Raw genomic sequence first — 17,899 nt, 5'->3', positions numbered from 1 at the left:
AAAAGCCAATCGAAAGATCTCATCATGAACGACTAAAAACATGTACTTAATTTAAAGTTTGAGGTCAAGGTCAAGGTCAGGTCAAGGGTACAAATTGCAAGTTTCTACAGTATCGGCCTTGCACCGTAGTTGCCGAAGAATGGAGTCATGGACTGAGACTGATTGCCCAAAACGTGTTCTTAGGCTACCAAGACAATATTTGTTGCATACAATATCATTCAGAAGTCAAGGTCAAGGTCAGGTCAGGTCAGGTCAGGTCACCAAAACAAAATATAGAAAAGGGCATGTGCGACACATGTTTTATGGGTCATTTTATTCACAGAATTCAATAGGCACACTCAATAGGTGATATGGACCACATCGGGATGAATTTCAGGTCGAGGTCAGGTCAAGGTCAGGTCAAGTGAGGTCAAATTTTGAAGTTGGTTGTTAAGGCCTAAAAAGGTGTCTATCTGATGCAGTTTTTCACGGCGAATCGAATGGTGCTATTTTTGTTTCCGTAAGATGTCTAGAACTTCCAATTTTTTTTTCAAAAAATGTGTTTCTCGTGACGTCATACAATTTTGAATAACTCCCACATTTTTGAACCGATTCTTCTAAAAATTGGTATGTAGGTGCACATGGACCACTTCTCTGACATATATTCCGGTTTTTTTATACATGCAAAATTTTGGATTTTATAATTATTTTCCCAAAAAAGTCAGTTTTTTTTTAGAAAAAAAATTGGGCCAAAATCAATATTTTTTTCAAACAACCGAGATAGTGATTTAATAAACAAAGTAGAATCACGTATAACCTTTTTTGTTACGTCTTGATTCCCTTAAAAATGAAGATACTAGCGGCGTTTGAAATTTTGCCGTTTTTTGATGCGAAAATGGCGAACATGACGTCACTAAAACGTCATTTTCTCAAGAATTCCGAAGAATTTCGCTCAAATTTTCAGGGAACGTGTCAAATTGATGTAAGAAAAGGTAATGAAAGTTTGGCGGCGCTGCGCGCCGCCGTTTTTGAGATATTGCAAAAATTCGCAAGGCCCCGCGCGGGTTAAGAGACTGGACGCATAGGTATAGCCTGTGCACTCATTCCACTGCCCGGTGTCTATCGTGACCGGCTGAGCCTCGGGTGGCCGCCTAGTCCAATGTCTCTTATTTTTACCCACGCCGGGCCGGGGGGGGGGGGGGTTGAACACCCCCCTGCGATTTTCGCAGATATCTCAAAAATAGCGGCGCGGAGCGACGCCGTTTTAGGCACACCTGTCCATGCATCTTTTCCGCACATGTTGTTAAAAATTCAGACACAGGGCTTTCAACGTCAGGTTACCAGGTCACGTCAAGTGACCTCACCCCAGAAAAAAGTTTAAATCCTCGTCATAGCTACACCGACTGAACGATCGCCTTGAAACTTTCAGCGATTGATAAGAGTAACAGTATGTACAAAATGTATATCTCGGAATTTTGATATCGGTGGCCTAAAATGGCCTAAAGTGAGGTCAATTTTGCGACCTCTCCATTATAAGTCAATAGGAGCAAATTGAAATGCACCTCTTGTGGACGAATGGTGTTCAAAACTCTCAACTATCGGTCCATGACACACTGACACACTGACACACTGAATCGGAAAATGCAACTATGACCCCTTTGTGTACCTACCCCTCAGGTCATATCAGGTCATGAACGGCCACCAGCAGTTTTTTTGGTTAAAACTTTTGATCGAGACGTGCTAGAGCGATGAAAACACACCAGGTGTATTCAACTCGACGATACAGGTCGACTGATATGCAACATGACCCATTCCGGTCAGGTCATGACCTTGTGGTGAGGTCAAATTTTCAAAATGACTTTTCAAGCTCAACTGATGACCCTGCTCGACGAGAGGAACAAGATGCTTGCAAAAGTATTGTCGTGGCTTGCTTGAATCCAATGGTATTACCGAAAAACCTTTTTTCCTGAAAACGGCTGTTTTTACAGTTTTTGCTCTCTGGAGGCTAAACCTGAGGTCAAATCTGAGAACATTACTTAGAAAGGTCTGTAAAAGGGCTATCAAATGCACTTTTTCGCGGCGCTATACCTCTATTGGTTCCAGCCGTTGGCAGTTTCCAGAATTGATGAAATGGACTACATTTGACCTTTGATGCCTTGATGGCCTCTGGTGACTTGACCTTTGACCTGACCCAAAAATGACCGAAGTGCTTCCGTCATTATTTTTGGCGCTCTTTCGAATGCCGTTTACCGAGTGTCTCTACGTGTCCCAAAGCCGAGTTAGACGGGGGGTGTTCAAATACCCCCCCCCCCCCACACACACACACACGGCCCGGCGCGGAAGTCGCGCAGCATCGGCCCGGCGCGGGTTAATTCCTCCCCCAAAACCCTGATCCTGGGATCAGCCTGCATCGTCACTGGCACACCCTCGATGAGACTTTTTAACCCTCGCACGACCAGGCCATTTCTCATAACACGAACGACCAGGGGGGGGGGGGGTTGTTACGACCCCCCCCCTGGCGTTTCGAAACGGAAGGTCGTAGAGCTTAGCGGAAAAAACCAACGGATTGCTCTCAACGAGATCTCGCGATTGGTGGTATATTTTTTGGTCCTAGGTCAACATTTGACCTACTTTTGACCGGTCAAAGGTCAAATTTTCGGAAAAATAGACTTTTTTCAACTTTCGGCGGCGATTGCGGCAAAACGGTGGGAGATATCGACTTGAAACCTTCACTATCGTGTTCCTTGATCAATTCTCTATCGTTTGGTATGTATTTCGTTTCCCTAGCTCTAAAAATGGCGCGTTGGGAGTGCCGGAAGTCGGCAAGGTCACAGTCGGCGGCAGAAATTCGAAAAATCAAAATTTAAATTTTTGAAATCTGATTGTATTTTTGGATTTGGGAGGTCCATTTGCTCCCTATAGAAGCTAATATTGCTGCATATTCCCATTGAGGTGACAAGAATTAGCAAAATAGTGGTTCGGGCGCTTTTCAAAAATAGTACCGGACGCTGTTCCTCTTGTGACGTCATAGCTCCGTGACCTGACCTGACCCGGTCAAATTTCTTATACCATATGATAGCCAATACTTGCCCCAACATGCATGGGAAGTTTCATCACGATCCATCAACCGATGTCCGTACCACCGGCAGGAAACCTCGGGCGTTGGCACTCAGTTTGTGAAAATCCGGCCGAAGGCTGTACCTCTTATGACGTCATAACTCCGTAACCTGACATGACCCGATCAATTTTTTTTCGGCAAAAGATGCGCAAAGGTTGCCCCAGAGGGTATTGAAAATTTCAGCCCGCTACGACAAGCCGTTTAGCGTGCACTTCGAAAAAAACCTCAGGGGGGGGGGGGGTTGATACAACCCCCCCCCCTAGGCGTTCTAGGGTTAAAGGTCGCGTGTTTTATATTCGAGAGAGATAGACATCAATTAAATTGCGCATTCATACTTAGCTACCTATCTATCTGAAGTGTATGCCAAAGTTCACAGGAAATATACATAGAATACAAATCGTGTGCAAAGATGTATATCGAATGCATAAAACGAAAGTCGAAACCGAAACCGTAGTTATTACTTAAATGTCAATAAATAAGAAAAAAAGTAAACAAACATTCACATTCAACACTCCCTCTCAACCATCCAAGAAAGCGGTTTTCAACTTCACGACATGTAATGTGTACGAAATACAAACTGTGATATGAGATACTCATTAATTATGTTTCCTTCATTGGAGTCTAGCACCCGCACCCAAGCAATGAAACTGAACCTTTAGGACCATGATTGAGATGAAATATCATTTGCACAGATCTGTCCCTGGTAGCGAGGCCTGTAGCCCACGATGACACGCTCGTACCGGACCGGCGGAACCCTGAGCTCAGTCTCGGAGACAGTGGTGTAGCTCTGTTCAGTCCTGACCTCAGCTTCTTCGGCCCTGACCTCAGCCTCGGAAGCAGTGTAGCTCTGCTCGGTCCTGACATCAAACTCTTGAGCAGTAAAGCGCCGTACGGCCTCGACATCCTTTTCGGGGGCAGAATAGCTTCCGTCAGCCCTGACCTCAGCCCTGACCTCTGTATCGGGGGCAGTGTAGACATCCTCGGTCCTGACCTCAGCCTCGGTGACGGGCACCTCTGGCGTCGGGTACTCGGTCGGCACCGGCGTCGGCAGCGCGTCGCTCTCGGCGCGGAAGCCCAGCGCGTCGGCCACGTAGCGCACGCTGACCTTGACGCCCTCCGGCGACGTGTAGCTGTAGCTGCCGAACACGGTGCCGTCCCTGCTCTCCTCCTGCCGCAGGATGTTGTCCTCGGAGAGGAAGCGGAAGGCGAAGCCGTCCTGTCCGATGCGCTCGCTGGACTCCTCCAGGATGCGGACTGTGGCCGGCCGGAGGGAGCGCTGCTCGGGGGCGGCGTAGGAGCGGGACGGCGCGGCGGCGCACGCGGCAGCCAGGGCGGCAAACAACACCTGAAATTGCAAGACATTATGGAAGTTGTATTTAAGTCGTATGCATTTATATAAGTCACTGTTCATCAGTGACTGTCATTGCTTTGAGGAATTCTTCCCAGAGCTCTTCAACTGAACGATTAGAAAACCTGAAACATAAACAATATAATGTAAAAAAAGACATATTCACTGATGATCAATGCTGAGTCCAAATACAATCACGAGTGATTTTTCCATCAATTGCAAGTATTATTAAATATATCTTTGTGTGTTTTTTTTCACTTACCAGCTTCATATTCGCCGCAATTGTAGGCACTTGTGATGTCCTCAGAGAACTGATGGATCCCTGGCCGCCGTTCCCCGTTTTATACCTGATCTAGTTATTCACGGTCTGCCGGCACGGAGAGGATGCAGGATCGTCCACCTTCCCTGTCGAACGGCAGACACTCCCGTTTTTATCCCCTATGAATGTCGACTGTTACTCAACAGTCTCAGAGCCGGTGGATAGAGGGCACAAGCCGGACTATGGCGTCCTCGCGTTTCCAAAATTGTCTTGTCATTCGTTTGTGCTGGATAGAAGATGTCCATGGAACGGAATGCGTGTGTAATGGAATACTGTACCGTGTCTGATGGCCCTGACCAAGGCACCATGAAGATAAGTAAATGGGTAAGTGCGGCAACAGCTTCATAACAATTTGTCGTAAAGAAGCTATAAGAGACAGACACCTTGTTCTTTAAAATCAACCCCAAAATATGGCATGTATTGTCTTGACCTTGACCTGACCTTGGACTGACCTTAATGAACTATGGTCCGTATCACTAACTGGGTATTCCCATTGCGTTCTATGGTTATAATGACCCATAAAAATTGTGTTACAAATGTTCAATTCAATAGCTCGTTTATACGACCTTTGATTATCTGACCTAACCTTGACTTTGAACTTTATATGACATCCTATGTACTGCATCTTGTCTTGGTATCCTGTACTAAGTACGCATTCTTGGTGATCAATCGCAATCCAATCTTGGCCGACTGGGCTGCTACGCTGAAAACAATCGCACTTACTCGTATATGGGAGGGGGTCGAATGGGCCCATGTCCCCTCGGTTTTTCGCAGGTAACTTGCGCAAAAATGGACCGAACCCAACGAAACTTTCAATACCTTCGAAGTGATTAATTTGACACCTACACTGGAAATTTCATGACCCTCACCCAAATGACCTTTGACCTGTGACCTATTTCTCGAGACCATGTTTGGCCAGAATCGCGATTCGGCGTATGTCGGCTCACATTATCCTGGCGTTTCCAATCCTTTTGTGGTTTTAATGTTTAAAACCACAAAATTTAAAAAATAGAATAAAATAATAAACGTTCAAACATGTGAAATGATGGTGGTTCCATGCATTGTGATTTGTGATGAGTGTCAAGGTCACGTGAAGGTCAGGTCAGGACAGGTCATTGACCTTTCATGACCTTGGTTCACTTTGTCGTGTTTTACATGTTTCCAGGCTAGTTTTCTTTGCTGATTTCGAATTAACCAGCCATTTGAACATTAACGAAGTAGTTCTGGAACAAAATTTAAAAAAAAATTAAAAATTAATCCTATGATCCTTTACGCTCGTGGCTGGCAAACACGAATACGGGCGACGGGTAACACATGCGGCCTGTTAAACCTTGTGTCCGCGCAATTATGGTTAGAAATGCCAAGAAGCTGTGAATTTGGTGTGCAATCACATGATATCTCTCAAACAGAACCATTGCATGTTGCAACTAGTAATCTTTTAATATTTATGTGTCGACAAAAAGTGATTAATGATCTATGAAAAAACATTGGATCTCTTAGAGACTGATATAGGTTCAGACCACAATACCAATAGGTCTTTAAACCATGGAGTGCTGGATATATGATCCTATTGGATCCGAGATCAGTATCCTTGGGACCAGATCCCAGATCTATTTTCTCGTATGCTTGGATCCTTGCACAATACACATATCTGTATTGTATAACACCAGGAATTGTTGTGTGTAGCTTTCATTTATTATCAGTGATACCGATAAATGGCAATACCGATAAATAGCTGTTGACCTAATACATAGTTGCCGAATAATAGTTTCATTCGACATATCTTCAGCACGTACAAGAAATTGTTCTTTTTTCAACGTTCATGTATTTAGTCCACACTCAGCTCACCATGAAAATGTCTATCGCACATTTGTCTACCACACACAGAAAAATATTGACACCGTTAGCGGTGTAATCGCACAGTACATATCTGAGCACTTGAGGAAAGTTAATTTAGTCCCTTCCCCGCTTAAATTACTCGCGCTTCCAAATGAACACCAGGAAGAAGGTAATAGAACACTGTTAGGAGGGTTGGGTGTTTTACTACATGTAGCAAAACACTCAACCCTCCTAACAGTGTTCTATTACCTTCTTCCTGGTGTTCATTTGGAAGCGCGAGTAATTTAAGCGGGGAAGGGACTAAATTAACTTTCCTCAAGTGCTCAGATATGTACTGTGCAATTACACCGCTAACGGTGTCAATATTTTTCTGTGTGCATAGACCTTATCTTCCTCTAGCGTCTCTTTCCGTGTATGTATGTGTGTTTATTTACAATGGACCGCTTTGTACCGATTTCATCTAAAGATTCGTTCGTGAGATATGCTGGGAATAGTATTGGCAGGTACAAGATTGCTTCACTAAGCCTGGTATGCCTGCCTCGCACAAGTTGTCGTTGTTTTGTCACATATTTCATGCACCACAGTTCTAAAACATTCGTCTCGATTGCAATACCATGTTTATTTTCCAAACCTTTCACTCACCATTACATAGTTAGACACACAACTTAAAAAAAAAACCTTCATAAATAGCCATGCACAATGCACCTTATTTTCAGACATCGAGCAATGCTTCACTCATTACTGCCCTAAGACATATCAGAGCTTTTACAAGCTAAGGTATTCTCGTTCATGCACCGATAAATAGAACGCATTCGAGGGACATTTACTGATAGCGGGGCCTGTAGCCGACGATGACACGCTCATACCTGACCGGGGCCTCAACACGCGCCTCAGGCTCGGGGGCAGAATAGCTCTCCTCAGCTCTGACCTCAGCCCTGACCTCGGCCTCGGGGGCAAAATAGCTCTGCTCAGCCCTGACCTCAACCTCCTCGGCCCTGACCTCAGGCTCGGGGGCAGTGTAGCTCTGGACAGCCCTGACCTCAGCCTCGGGGGCAGTGTAGACCCCTTCAGCCCTGACCTCAGTCTCGGGGGCAGTGTAGACCTCCACGGTCCTGACCTCAGTCTCGGGGGCAGAGTAGACCTCTACGGTCCTGACCTCAGTCTCGGTGACGGGCACCTCTGGCGTCGGGTACTCGGTCGGCACCGGCGTCGGCAGCGCGTCGCTCTCGGCGCGGAAGCCCAGCGCGTCGGCCACGTAGCGCACGCTGACCTCGACGCCCTCCGGCGACGTGTAGCTGTAGCTGCCGAACACGGTGCCGTCCCTGCTCTCCTCCTGCCGCAGGATGTTGTCCTCGGAGAAGAAGCGGAAGGCGAAGCCGTCCTGTCCGATGCGCTCGCTGGACTCCTCCAGGATGCGGACTGTGGCCGGCTGGATGGAGCGCTGCTCGGGGGCGGCGTAGGAGCGGGACGGCGCGGCGGCGCACGCGGCAGCCAGGGCGGCAAACAACACCTGAAAGTAAATGAAAGAAGTTTGTGTCATGTTAGGATACGCTGTACCCGAAACATAACGTAGTAGAGTTCTCATGACGGTTTTCCAACAAAGTAGCTTGAAATGATAACACATTTATCGTAAAAAATTGCAATAAAGCTTACCAGCTTCATGATTTTCTGTGATGTTTCACTGTGTATGATCTGGACTGAAGTGATATCCATACAGGAAGCCATCACCATTTTATACTACCCTGCGGACCAGTCCAGGCTCGTCGTTTGTACAAGGTCGCCTGGTGGCCCGGTATCTCCCGGCCGGCAGATGCTCCCGTTTCGAGGGGAGAATCTCACTATATTTCACAACCGGCCGCATTGGGGGGATGCTGGCTCTCATGGTCATCTACCGGGCACGTCCGTCCTTAATGTGAACAGGTTACCTGATCGGATCGATCGGAGGCAAAATCATCCATCCGCAACGGTTCATATGGGTGAATGCGTGCTCTGAACGCGCCTTTTGTGGCCAAAAGCCATTTCGGTGTCTCTTTTTGTGTCTGTGCGATCAGTAATCCATTGAATCTAAATGGTCATGAGTGAAAGATGGCCAGAATTTCAAAATGAGGGACGCAACTTTGTGTAGATTCAAAGGATGTGCCTCAAATTTTACCACAAGAGCTGATCGTCTGGGAATCGATTATATATTAAAACAATGGTGATCGATGACAACGGTGTGAAGGAGAACAACCAAACCATTTTTCAAACAAAATAAACACACGTTTTATAGCATTTCTTGTTTCTATGTTTTTATTAGGCGATATAAGCATGATTCCGCTAAAACTAAAAAAGACCCATCTAACTGTAATATTCAAATTCTTTAGTAATAAAATCTACCAATACTGAAAATTACCAGTTCTGATTGCGTTTTCTGCAGCTAAAAATTTCAATATCTTGTGACATTGCCCTGACAACTCGCACTTAGGACAAATCTGCCCTGAAGAACTAAGACGACTTAACTCTTCCTGGTCGAAGGGAAAGAGGGCGGTGCCATCCCCTTTAGTTTTTTTTTCGCGATTGCTTTGAACACACTAGCTATAGAAAGCTAAAAGCTGACACAGCTGACCTTAAACCGAATTTGTGATACCAACCGGCAACCACACTTTCAGATCAGGTCGGGTTACTGAACTATGAAGTCATAAGTGAATCTCTGCCCGGTCCTAAAATGTAGCGATTCGCAACGCTCTCATTGCCATCCTCCTCCACAAGGAGATGAAACTTAGATGAATTTGTAGTCCCCCCGAGATCTCACAACCGCAAACACAACCACAACCGCATATGCATATGACATCACTAAGGACGGTGGTCCGAGTTTTCATTCAATAATTCCCGATTGAGATAGCGAGTCGGGAAACCTACCATTTACCAACAGACTCAGGTTAATATCGACCGCATCAAACTATGTGACATAACCTCTTTCAACCAGCTTCGTGACCTGAGAGGGTGCGACCAGAGCTTGAACTGAGGTTAAAACTCTTACGTCAACCTTTCCCTATAATACACAATGCATCAATCCCGATCATGAGAAACACGATTGTGCTAAAGTTTCGGCCTTGCGACCATCTTTGGCGAGGCTATTTACAAAAAAAAAAAAAAAATGAAACCCCTTCTTTAGGGCACCTGACCCGACCTCAGGGGTCACTGGTTGACCTGCTATTGTAAAATCGGGTACAATTCGCTGCGTCTCGTAACGGTGCATATAGATGATGTATTTGAAGCCTTGATATTGCGATCATGAATGTAATTTACGATAGCGTTCATATATCGATCCGCATTAACCGAAACAACCAAAACCAATAAGTAAATACAATTATACAAGGCTGTTGATTTATTCTTGCTGAAGTCAGATATCTTCCCATTCACCGATCAACTGCTACGTAATTTAACCCTCGCATGTGTGCGGCGATTGCCAGCTTCTACCGTGTGTGTGTGTGTGTGGGGGGGGGGGGGGGTCGGTTGTACCCCCCCCCCTTGCCGTTTGGCCCCTGATCAAGCTAGAGCTTCGCGAAAAAAACGAGCGTGCTGCCCGTGCCAAGAGGAAGCCGATGATACCCAATTTTAACCCGGCAGGCGGTGGGCCTACCAGCCACCTTCCGCGCGGTGGGGGGGCATTTTTTGCCCCCCCCCCTCCTCGTATCTCCGAAACTACTGGACGGGTCCGGAAAATTCAAACGGCGTTCGATAGCCCTGTCAAATTTGTCGAAGGAAACCAAATTTCATTGACCTCGGGGTCACCGATGACGTCACAGGTCAGGTCAAAGATAAAATGTTTCACCGTTCACGGGGCTTCTAGGGAAAGCGCTATAACACCGAGTAAAACGCATTTTGTCGAAAATCAGCGATAAGACGTCAGTTGTCTAGTACATATGTTGCTATTAGAGGTCACTGGTCATACCAGGTCAGGTCACAGGTCAGGTCACCAAAGGTCACCAAGGGTCACCACATGAGCCTAACTTTACTAAGGTTATGTGATGCATGTTTTATGACCAGTTTTTCATTTCCAACTCAATGGTGTTGTTTATAAGACCATCAGGTCACTTTCTGGTGGAGGTCAGGTCAAGGTCAGGTAAAAAAGGTCAAATTTCAAAGTTAATATTTTTGCATAAAGCGAGTATCCATTCGATGCAGCTCCTCATGGGGAATCTAATGGTGGTCTTTGTTTTGCGCTACGAGGTCTAGCATTGCTAAAAATTGAGTTTGAAAATTTGACGTCATCAATTTTAAACAGTTTTTTTTTTTCGCTATAACCTGGCCAAAAAAAAGATATATCGATCTCAAATTTGGTATGTAGATAGAAGGCGGTAGGGACTATCACATTTATTCCGGGTTTTTCGAAATTCGAAAAACTTTTTGGATTTTTCGGCTATTATATTCAAAAAATATATTTTTTTATTTTTGGGGATCAAAATCCAAAAAAATCGAAAAACCGAAATATCATTTTGGTAGCCCTTTTGATTCCACACCTTTTATGTCTAAAACATTTTTCTGTATCTCTAAAGCTGTAGGCCTGACAGCTCTTCCCGCGAAACCTTTTTTTGGGTCGAAAATGGCAAAAATGACGTCACTCTGACGTCATTAGCGGCTAACCTATCATAGCCTTTGGAAAAATTTTTGGTCACCATGTGCGCTAGCTGCTCCCGGGAGGGTACTGAAAGTTTGGTGACGATCGGCGCAGCGGTTCTTGAGATATATTGAAACAAAAACTAAGGGGGGAGGGGGCAAAAAAATACCCCCCCCCCCACCGCCTGGAAGGTTAAGGTCCTAGGTCACTGGTTCACTTTCCAGGTCAGGTCAATGACCCAAGAGTCGGGAAAATCGGGACCTGTTAGAAAATCGTAAAATGTGGCTGTCATAGGGTTTTTCGGGGTGCTGATCACGAATATCGTGTTAGTTTTTATCACAGATGATGTCTTTAAGCATTTAGACCAGGTTTGGTCGGATCAGGTCCGGTGAACCAGCAAGGGTCGTGACAGGTATTCGTAGTCCGTGTCATCCGCCTCTGACAGCTTCGTAACATGTTACGAAGGCACTTAACCCTCGCGGGCCCGGGGGGGGGGCGTTTTTCGCCCCCCCCCCCTGGCGAATATTTGCGATAGCTCCCGAACGCTTAGGGATAGGAAAGCGAAACTTTCAGTACCTTTTCTCCCATCAGTTTGGCATCTTCTGAAGTAAAAAATTTGGACCTAGCCCCCTTGATGACGTCACAAGGTCCATTTTTCTAGACCCCTGCACGGCAAACTTCGGCGTCACAGACGCAAACTTCAAATAGCTGCTAAAAATAGAGTTTTAGAGATAAAGACAAATTACCAGCACGGTTGTGTAGCGTTTGACCTAGAGAAAAATAGAAAAATAGTTTTGGTGACCTGAGGTCAGAGGTCAGGTCAACGACCCCGAAATGTGGTTTTAGTTTTTCGCAAATAACTTCGACAAAAATGGTCCTAGAGCTACGGCAGTGGTACCATCGCATTCGCCTTGTCAAGCCGCGTCGAATGATATATATTTTGTTCGGAAAAGGTCAAGTTTTATGTTGACCTCATGTGACCTCGAATGACCTCTGGTTGACCTTGACACATGAAAGGTCGTTTATGATGGATTTGTACCCGCTGATCACGAATCTGGCATCTATTTTCCTCTAAGCCTTCATTTAGAGCTTCCGGATGGCAAAATTGTCTTATTTATTATTACTAACTTGAATTAGTGAAATAGCCTCTAGCAGGGATACTCTTCAGTGACCTTGACCTTTGAGCAGCCTTGTATCGTAAGAGGAACCACAAATAGGGAACTGATAAGCCTCAAAACATTTCAAAACATCTTGAAAGTTAGCACGCAAGATGTGCGAAAAAGTGCCAAGTTTGAGATCAATTTTGAGCGTGACCTTGACCTTGACCTTTAATTTTGAGCACATTTTCGGAATCCTCAGATTCTCTTCTTTTGTTTGACACCCAATTTTGCCGGTTTGATGCCGCCTGCCGTCCTCTAGAAGGCTTACTTTGAGATCACTACACATGTGCCGGTTTTTGCCTTTGACCTTGACCTCTGACCTTGAAAATTGACCTGAGGTCAAAAATTTTAGGTGCTTTAGAATCGTCTCGTAAGGAGCTTTCGTTTGGTATCGCTTTTGTTTCATTAGCTCCCTTATTTACGGAGTTAGACAGGGGGGGGGCGAAAAACGCCCCCCCCCCCGAGCTGCGGTGGTTGGGATTACCCCCCGAGCCCGGCCGGGTTAAACTATACTTCGTAAATGTTTAAACGGTTTCTAAATTCGAATTCAGCTCCAACAACTAGCCTAGAAACATGTCAAACACGAAAAAGTGAACCGAGGTCACCAAAGGTCAATGACCTGACCTGACCTTCACTGACATCCACCCTAATGCATGGGAGCAACATCAGATCACATGTTTGAACGTTTGAAACCACGAAAAGCTTGCAAACGCGCGGCTAATGCTAGCCGACATACACCGAATCGCGATTCCGGCCTAGGTCACAGGTCAAAGGTCACTTGGGTCAGGGTCATGGAATTTTCAGAGTACGTGTAAAATTGATTAATTCGAGGGTACTGAAAGGTTTGTCGCGATCGGCCGCTTTTTGCGCGAGTTATTGGCGAAAAACCATGGGGGTCCATCCGCCCCCCCCCCCATATGTGCGAGGGTCAAGTGCCAGTGGGAAACTCCACTCCCGGTAGACAAATATGGTAACCGCGTGTCTCTGGCTCACCTTACCAATCGGTGATGAAAACTGAGCTGTGTCACACAGCAATGCGTCACGTCTTGGGGACGGAATGAGCGAAGGAACGTAGCTGGCTGTCCGCATCTCATCTCAAGCTTCATGTTACCCAATACGCGGGCATGGGAACCAGAGCAGGGGCCGCGTGGCTCATGGGTCACGCATGCGGCCTGGAGGTCGATAGTACCGGACATCTCTGTCTTTGTGATGTGTGAAACCAAAGATAAGTAGGTATGTGATGATGGCCCATTAGCATTCCAAAACTCAATGCACCCTCGGCGCTCATGAGCCCGGTGGTCACTAATACCTTCATGATGCCTCTAGTTTTTACACTAATGATACGTCATGCAATGTACTATGTAGGTACGATTTAGCCATTTCCAGCTCATGGCCATAGCTATTGGATTTTGAAGCTACATACGCAAAAGTTTTATTCTGGAAATCACCGTCACCCATTGACGGCTACAGTTGTATCATTCGGTTAATACAGAGTAATACACAGTTTAACAGCCTGTGTATGCTGATTTTGTTAAAATTCGTTATTTATTTATGTCTGAATTTTTGTGTGTTTGTTTGTTTGTTTGTTTGTTTTATTTTGTTATTAGGTAATTGCTGCTATTTCTAATTGATATCACTAGAACAAAATTTATTTTTCCTAATCTCAATTTCGTTTTATGAATGCCAGTTTTTATCGAAGAAGAACTTACGCATGCATTCTACATATACATATATCCGCATAAAAAGATAATGGGTGGAGACTTCCATTTCGCGTCTAGCTAGACGTGCCTAAATCTTAGACGTGTCTAGCTGGACGGCGGCTGCACACAGAAAAATATTGACACCGTTAGCGGTGTAATTGCACAGTACATATCTGAGCACTTGAGGAAAGTTAATTTAGTCCCTTCCCCGCTTAAATTACTCGCGCTTCTAAATGAACACCAGGAAGAAGGTAATAGAACACTGTTAGGAGGGTTGGGTGTTCTGCTACATGTAGTAAAACACCCAACCCTCCTAACAGTGTTCTATTACCTTCTTCCTGGTGTTCATTTAGAAGCGCGAGTAATTTAAGCGGGGAAGGGACTAAATTAACTTTCCTCAAGTGCTCAGATATGTACTGTGCAATTACACCGCTAACGGTGTCAATATTTTTCTGTGTGTGCGTCTAGCTGGCGACGGCTAACTTTTGACGTGTCTAGCTTGGAAGTGTCCGTCCAACAGTTGAGACGCCAAGTTAGACGCCAACTTGGAGTGGACGTCTGCTCAGTTAGACGCCAGATGGACGCCAGTGGAAGTCTCCACCCAATATTTTTTTTTGCATTCTGAGCCATCAATAAAGAGGTTTGACTTACAGCCTACAGGCTAACCTCGTCGAACCTCACACGTTTGTTAATGCGACCCGGCCGTTCTTAATAACATGTATGTGTCTGCAATTTGCAACATAAAGTTCGTGAAATAATCAGCGAATTATAAATCGAAGGCCCATTAGCTAATAGTTGACAATGTCCCGAATGGCATGACTACCAGGAAACATTATATGAAACATAGTCATCCTAAGTTATTCTAGAATATCTTTGGATTTCCATGTGTGATCGATAACGTTTAGTGTCCCCATAATTGTCAATGGGGAGCCGTAAGCCATATGTTGTTTTTCTTATGCAAGTATACTTTACTTATCGGGTCCTCATAACAATGCAATAATGGCCATGCAGAATTTGGTGAATGCCATTCGGTTGTTTTCGATTTCTATACTCCACGACTCTGGTCCAATCCAATCATTTTTTTATTACCAGATGATGAGGAAAAACATCAGAGCGTATTGACAGCTTTCTCATTTCAAGTTTTGCTAAACCTTGTAGGTACAGCAAACACTAAACCTATTTAACCATTACCATCACATAAACCAACTTCTGAGCTCGTACGTTCCCAAGATACCGAGTGCTGCTTATGTGACCCGACCATTCCCTCTAATAATTATTACTCAATCCTGAATTCAGGAGATGACCACGAAAATGTGACCAGTAGCGCGCCGCTGCGGTCGATATCTAAAGCGCGATGTGGTTGGGCAACGAAGGACATTCGGGGAAAAAAAGGGAGCATCTGCCGGTCGCAGGAGGGGAATCCGGGTGACCCTGCCCGCTCCGAGGAGGGCGGCCCTCGGCTGAAGTCGCGGTATATAATGGGAGAGGTCCTCAGTCACAGCATCAATCCACTTTGGAAACACGTACAGTGAACCAACCGCCAAAGAGCAACATGAAGCTGGTAATGTCTACTCGGGCATTTGCAAAATGTTAAATTGCCATGAGCTGCTGTCGCACATCTTTGATCTTTCGACGAAAGGCAATGTTTTTGCAAGATGCATCATTTGATATACTGATAGCTGACAAGAGTAGGCACTGACACGCTGTTTTATTTTTTACTTTCAGGTGTTGTTTGCCGCCCTGGTTGCCGCGTGCGCCGCCGCGCCGTCCCGCTCCTACGCCGCCCCCGAGCAGCGCTCCATCCAGCCGGCCACAGTCCGCATCCTGGAGGAGTCCAGCGAGCGCATCGGACAGGACGGCTTCGCCTTCCGCTTCCTCTCCGAGGACAACATCTTGCGGCAGGAGGAGAGCAGGGACGGCACCGTGTTCGGCAGCTACAGCTACACGTCGCCGGAGGGCGTCGAGGTCAGCGTGCGCTACGTGGCCGACGCGCTGGGCTTCCGCGCCGAGAGCGACGCGCTGCCGACGCCGGTGCCGACCGAGTACCCGACGCCAGAGGTGCCCGTCACCGAGGCTGAGGTCAGGACCGTAGAGGTCTACTCTGCCCCCGAAACTGAGGTCAGGACCGTGGAGGTCTACTCTGCCCCTGAGGCTGAGGTCAGGGCTGAAGGGGTCTATTCTGCCCCTGAGGCCGAGGTCAAAGCTGAGGAGGTTGAGGTCAGGGCTGAGCAGAGATATTTTGCCCCCGAGCCTGAGGTCAGGGCTGAGGTCAGAGCTGAGCAGAGCTATTTTGCCCCGGAGGCTGAGGTCAGGGCTGAGGTCAGGGCTGAGGAGAGCTACTCTGCCCCGGAGCCTGAGGTGCGTGTTGAGGCGCCGGTCAGGTATGAGCGTGTTATCGTCGGCTACAGGCCCCGCTATCAGTGATGCGTATTTATCATGAATGAACCATGCATTGATTTCACGAGAGAACACAACATCAAGCCAACCTACTGCCCGCTCGAACATATTTCTGCTCGCTGTATGAATGAGAGAAACGTGTGATTGTTTTTTCGTGCGAATTTCTTGTTTGAGTGTGTATTTATCATGCGTGTCGAATTATAAATACATGCATTGTCTGCCTCTGAATGCCTTTTTTCATGTTACATAGAGTTAACCACTATATGAGAGCTTTTAGCAGAATAAGAGTTAAAAATGATGATGGCTTGATTTAAAGCCGAACACCGAACACACCTACTAGGGTTGACTATTAAGTAATGGAAGTGCCTCTAGCAATTAGAAGTTTTTGCACGTGCACACATTTTTTTGGTGTCATCACGTGCGCCGATCTTTTTTCTATCCAATAGTGAAGACCATATGTCTTTAGCTACATTTTACTCTGAGCTATCGACGTTTTCCCAAGAGACCATCCAAACCTGCGGCGCACGACAAAAAAAGAAGCCTGTCAATGGCCAAAATCGTGCGCCAGGGCGAGATCACCAGGGCTCAGTGGCCAAGTGTTTTGGCTACACGAATATAATAATGTAAGTTGCTATATTTTCATAAAAAACAATACACATAGCACAATAAATAGCACTAGCACCCACTACTCCACATAATCGCCTCCGAGCATCACACACCGTTCCAGCCTCTTGACCCAGTCCTGGAACGCCGCCAGGAGGCCATCTTCGCTGATCTGCGCGAGCACGCGGCACACCGCCCGTCGCACCTGTTGCCACGCGCACCTGATGCCGTCGCTCCATACACTTTTAAAAGAAATTTCCTGATCTCAGCAGGCATTTTCCCTACCACAAACTGAGAGTTAATGACCTCGCGCTGGCGCGCGATTTTGGCCATTGCCAGGCTCCTTTTTTGTCGTGCGCCGCAGGTTTGGGTGGTCTCTTGGGAAAACGTCGATAGCTCAGAGCAAAATGTAGCTAAAGACACCTGGTCTTCACCATTGGATAGAAAAAACATCGGCGTACGTGATGGCACCAAAATAATATGTGAACGTGCAAAAACTTTTAATTGCTAAAGGCACTTCCATTACTTAATAGTCAACCCTAGTATATATAGTTTGTGCGAACATTCTAAGAGCTTGAATGGTTGACTTGTTTACGAACGTAGATGACATGCAATAGTGCATTGATAAATGTACATTTGTGCACTATGTAGTGAACTCGAGAACTTTTTTTGCGTTATGTGGTACACAAGAGTGGAAAAGTTACCCCGGCCGCGCCGGGGTAGGCTGAAAGTTACCCCGGCCACGGCCGGGGTGGCCGGGGCAGGTTCTCCACCCATGGTGGTACGTAGATAGCAAATTTCTATTGGTGAACGTTATATTAATTACGAGGTATTCA

General features: G+C 46.1%; 2 protein-coding genes across 2 annotated transcripts; one reads left to right on the top strand and one right to left on the bottom strand.

Moving 5' to 3' along the window:
- Nucleotides 1-3,752: 3,752 nt before the first annotated feature.
- Nucleotides 3,753-8,265, bottom strand: LOC122370239. Its single transcript, XM_043345666.1, has 3 exons — nucleotides 8,257-8,265; nucleotides 7,583-8,113; nucleotides 3,753-4,442 (listed from the first exon to the last, which is right to left on the bottom strand). Exons 1-3 carry the CDS (start codon nucleotides 8,263-8,265, stop codon nucleotides 3,753-3,755), a joined length of 1,230 nt encoding a protein of 409 aa, XP_043201601.1.
- A 7,350-nt stretch (nucleotides 8,266-15,615) lies between these two features.
- On the top strand, nucleotides 15,616-16,529 carry LOC122370238 (titin-like). Its single transcript, XM_043345665.1, has 2 exons — nucleotides 15,616-15,624; nucleotides 15,789-16,529. The coding sequence occupies exons 1-2, from the start codon at nucleotides 15,616-15,618 to the stop codon at nucleotides 16,485-16,487; spliced, it is 708 nt and encodes a 235-aa protein (XP_043201600.1). The 3' UTR covers nucleotides 16,488-16,529.
- Nucleotides 16,530-17,899: the final 1,370 nt, after the last annotated feature.

Source organism: Amphibalanus amphitrite, unplaced genomic scaffold, assembly GCF_019059575.1.
Source record: "Amphibalanus amphitrite isolate SeventyFive unplaced genomic scaffold, NRLGWU_Aamphi_draft 001113F_arrow, whole genome shotgun sequence".
Taxonomy (NCBI): Eukaryota; Metazoa; Arthropoda; class Thecostraca; order Balanomorpha; family Balanidae; genus Amphibalanus; species Amphibalanus amphitrite.
This window is presented reverse-complemented; position numbering and strand designations above follow the sequence as displayed.

What these genes read in the sequence shown, in the direction of transcription:
- LOC122370239 (XM_043345666.1), bottom strand. An exon ending in TCAGGGCCGAGGAGGTTGAG is followed by an intron (nt 4,443 to 7,582) that starts GTCAGGGCTGAG and finishes TTGCAATTTCAG; the next exon opens with GTGTTGTTTGCCGCCCTGGC.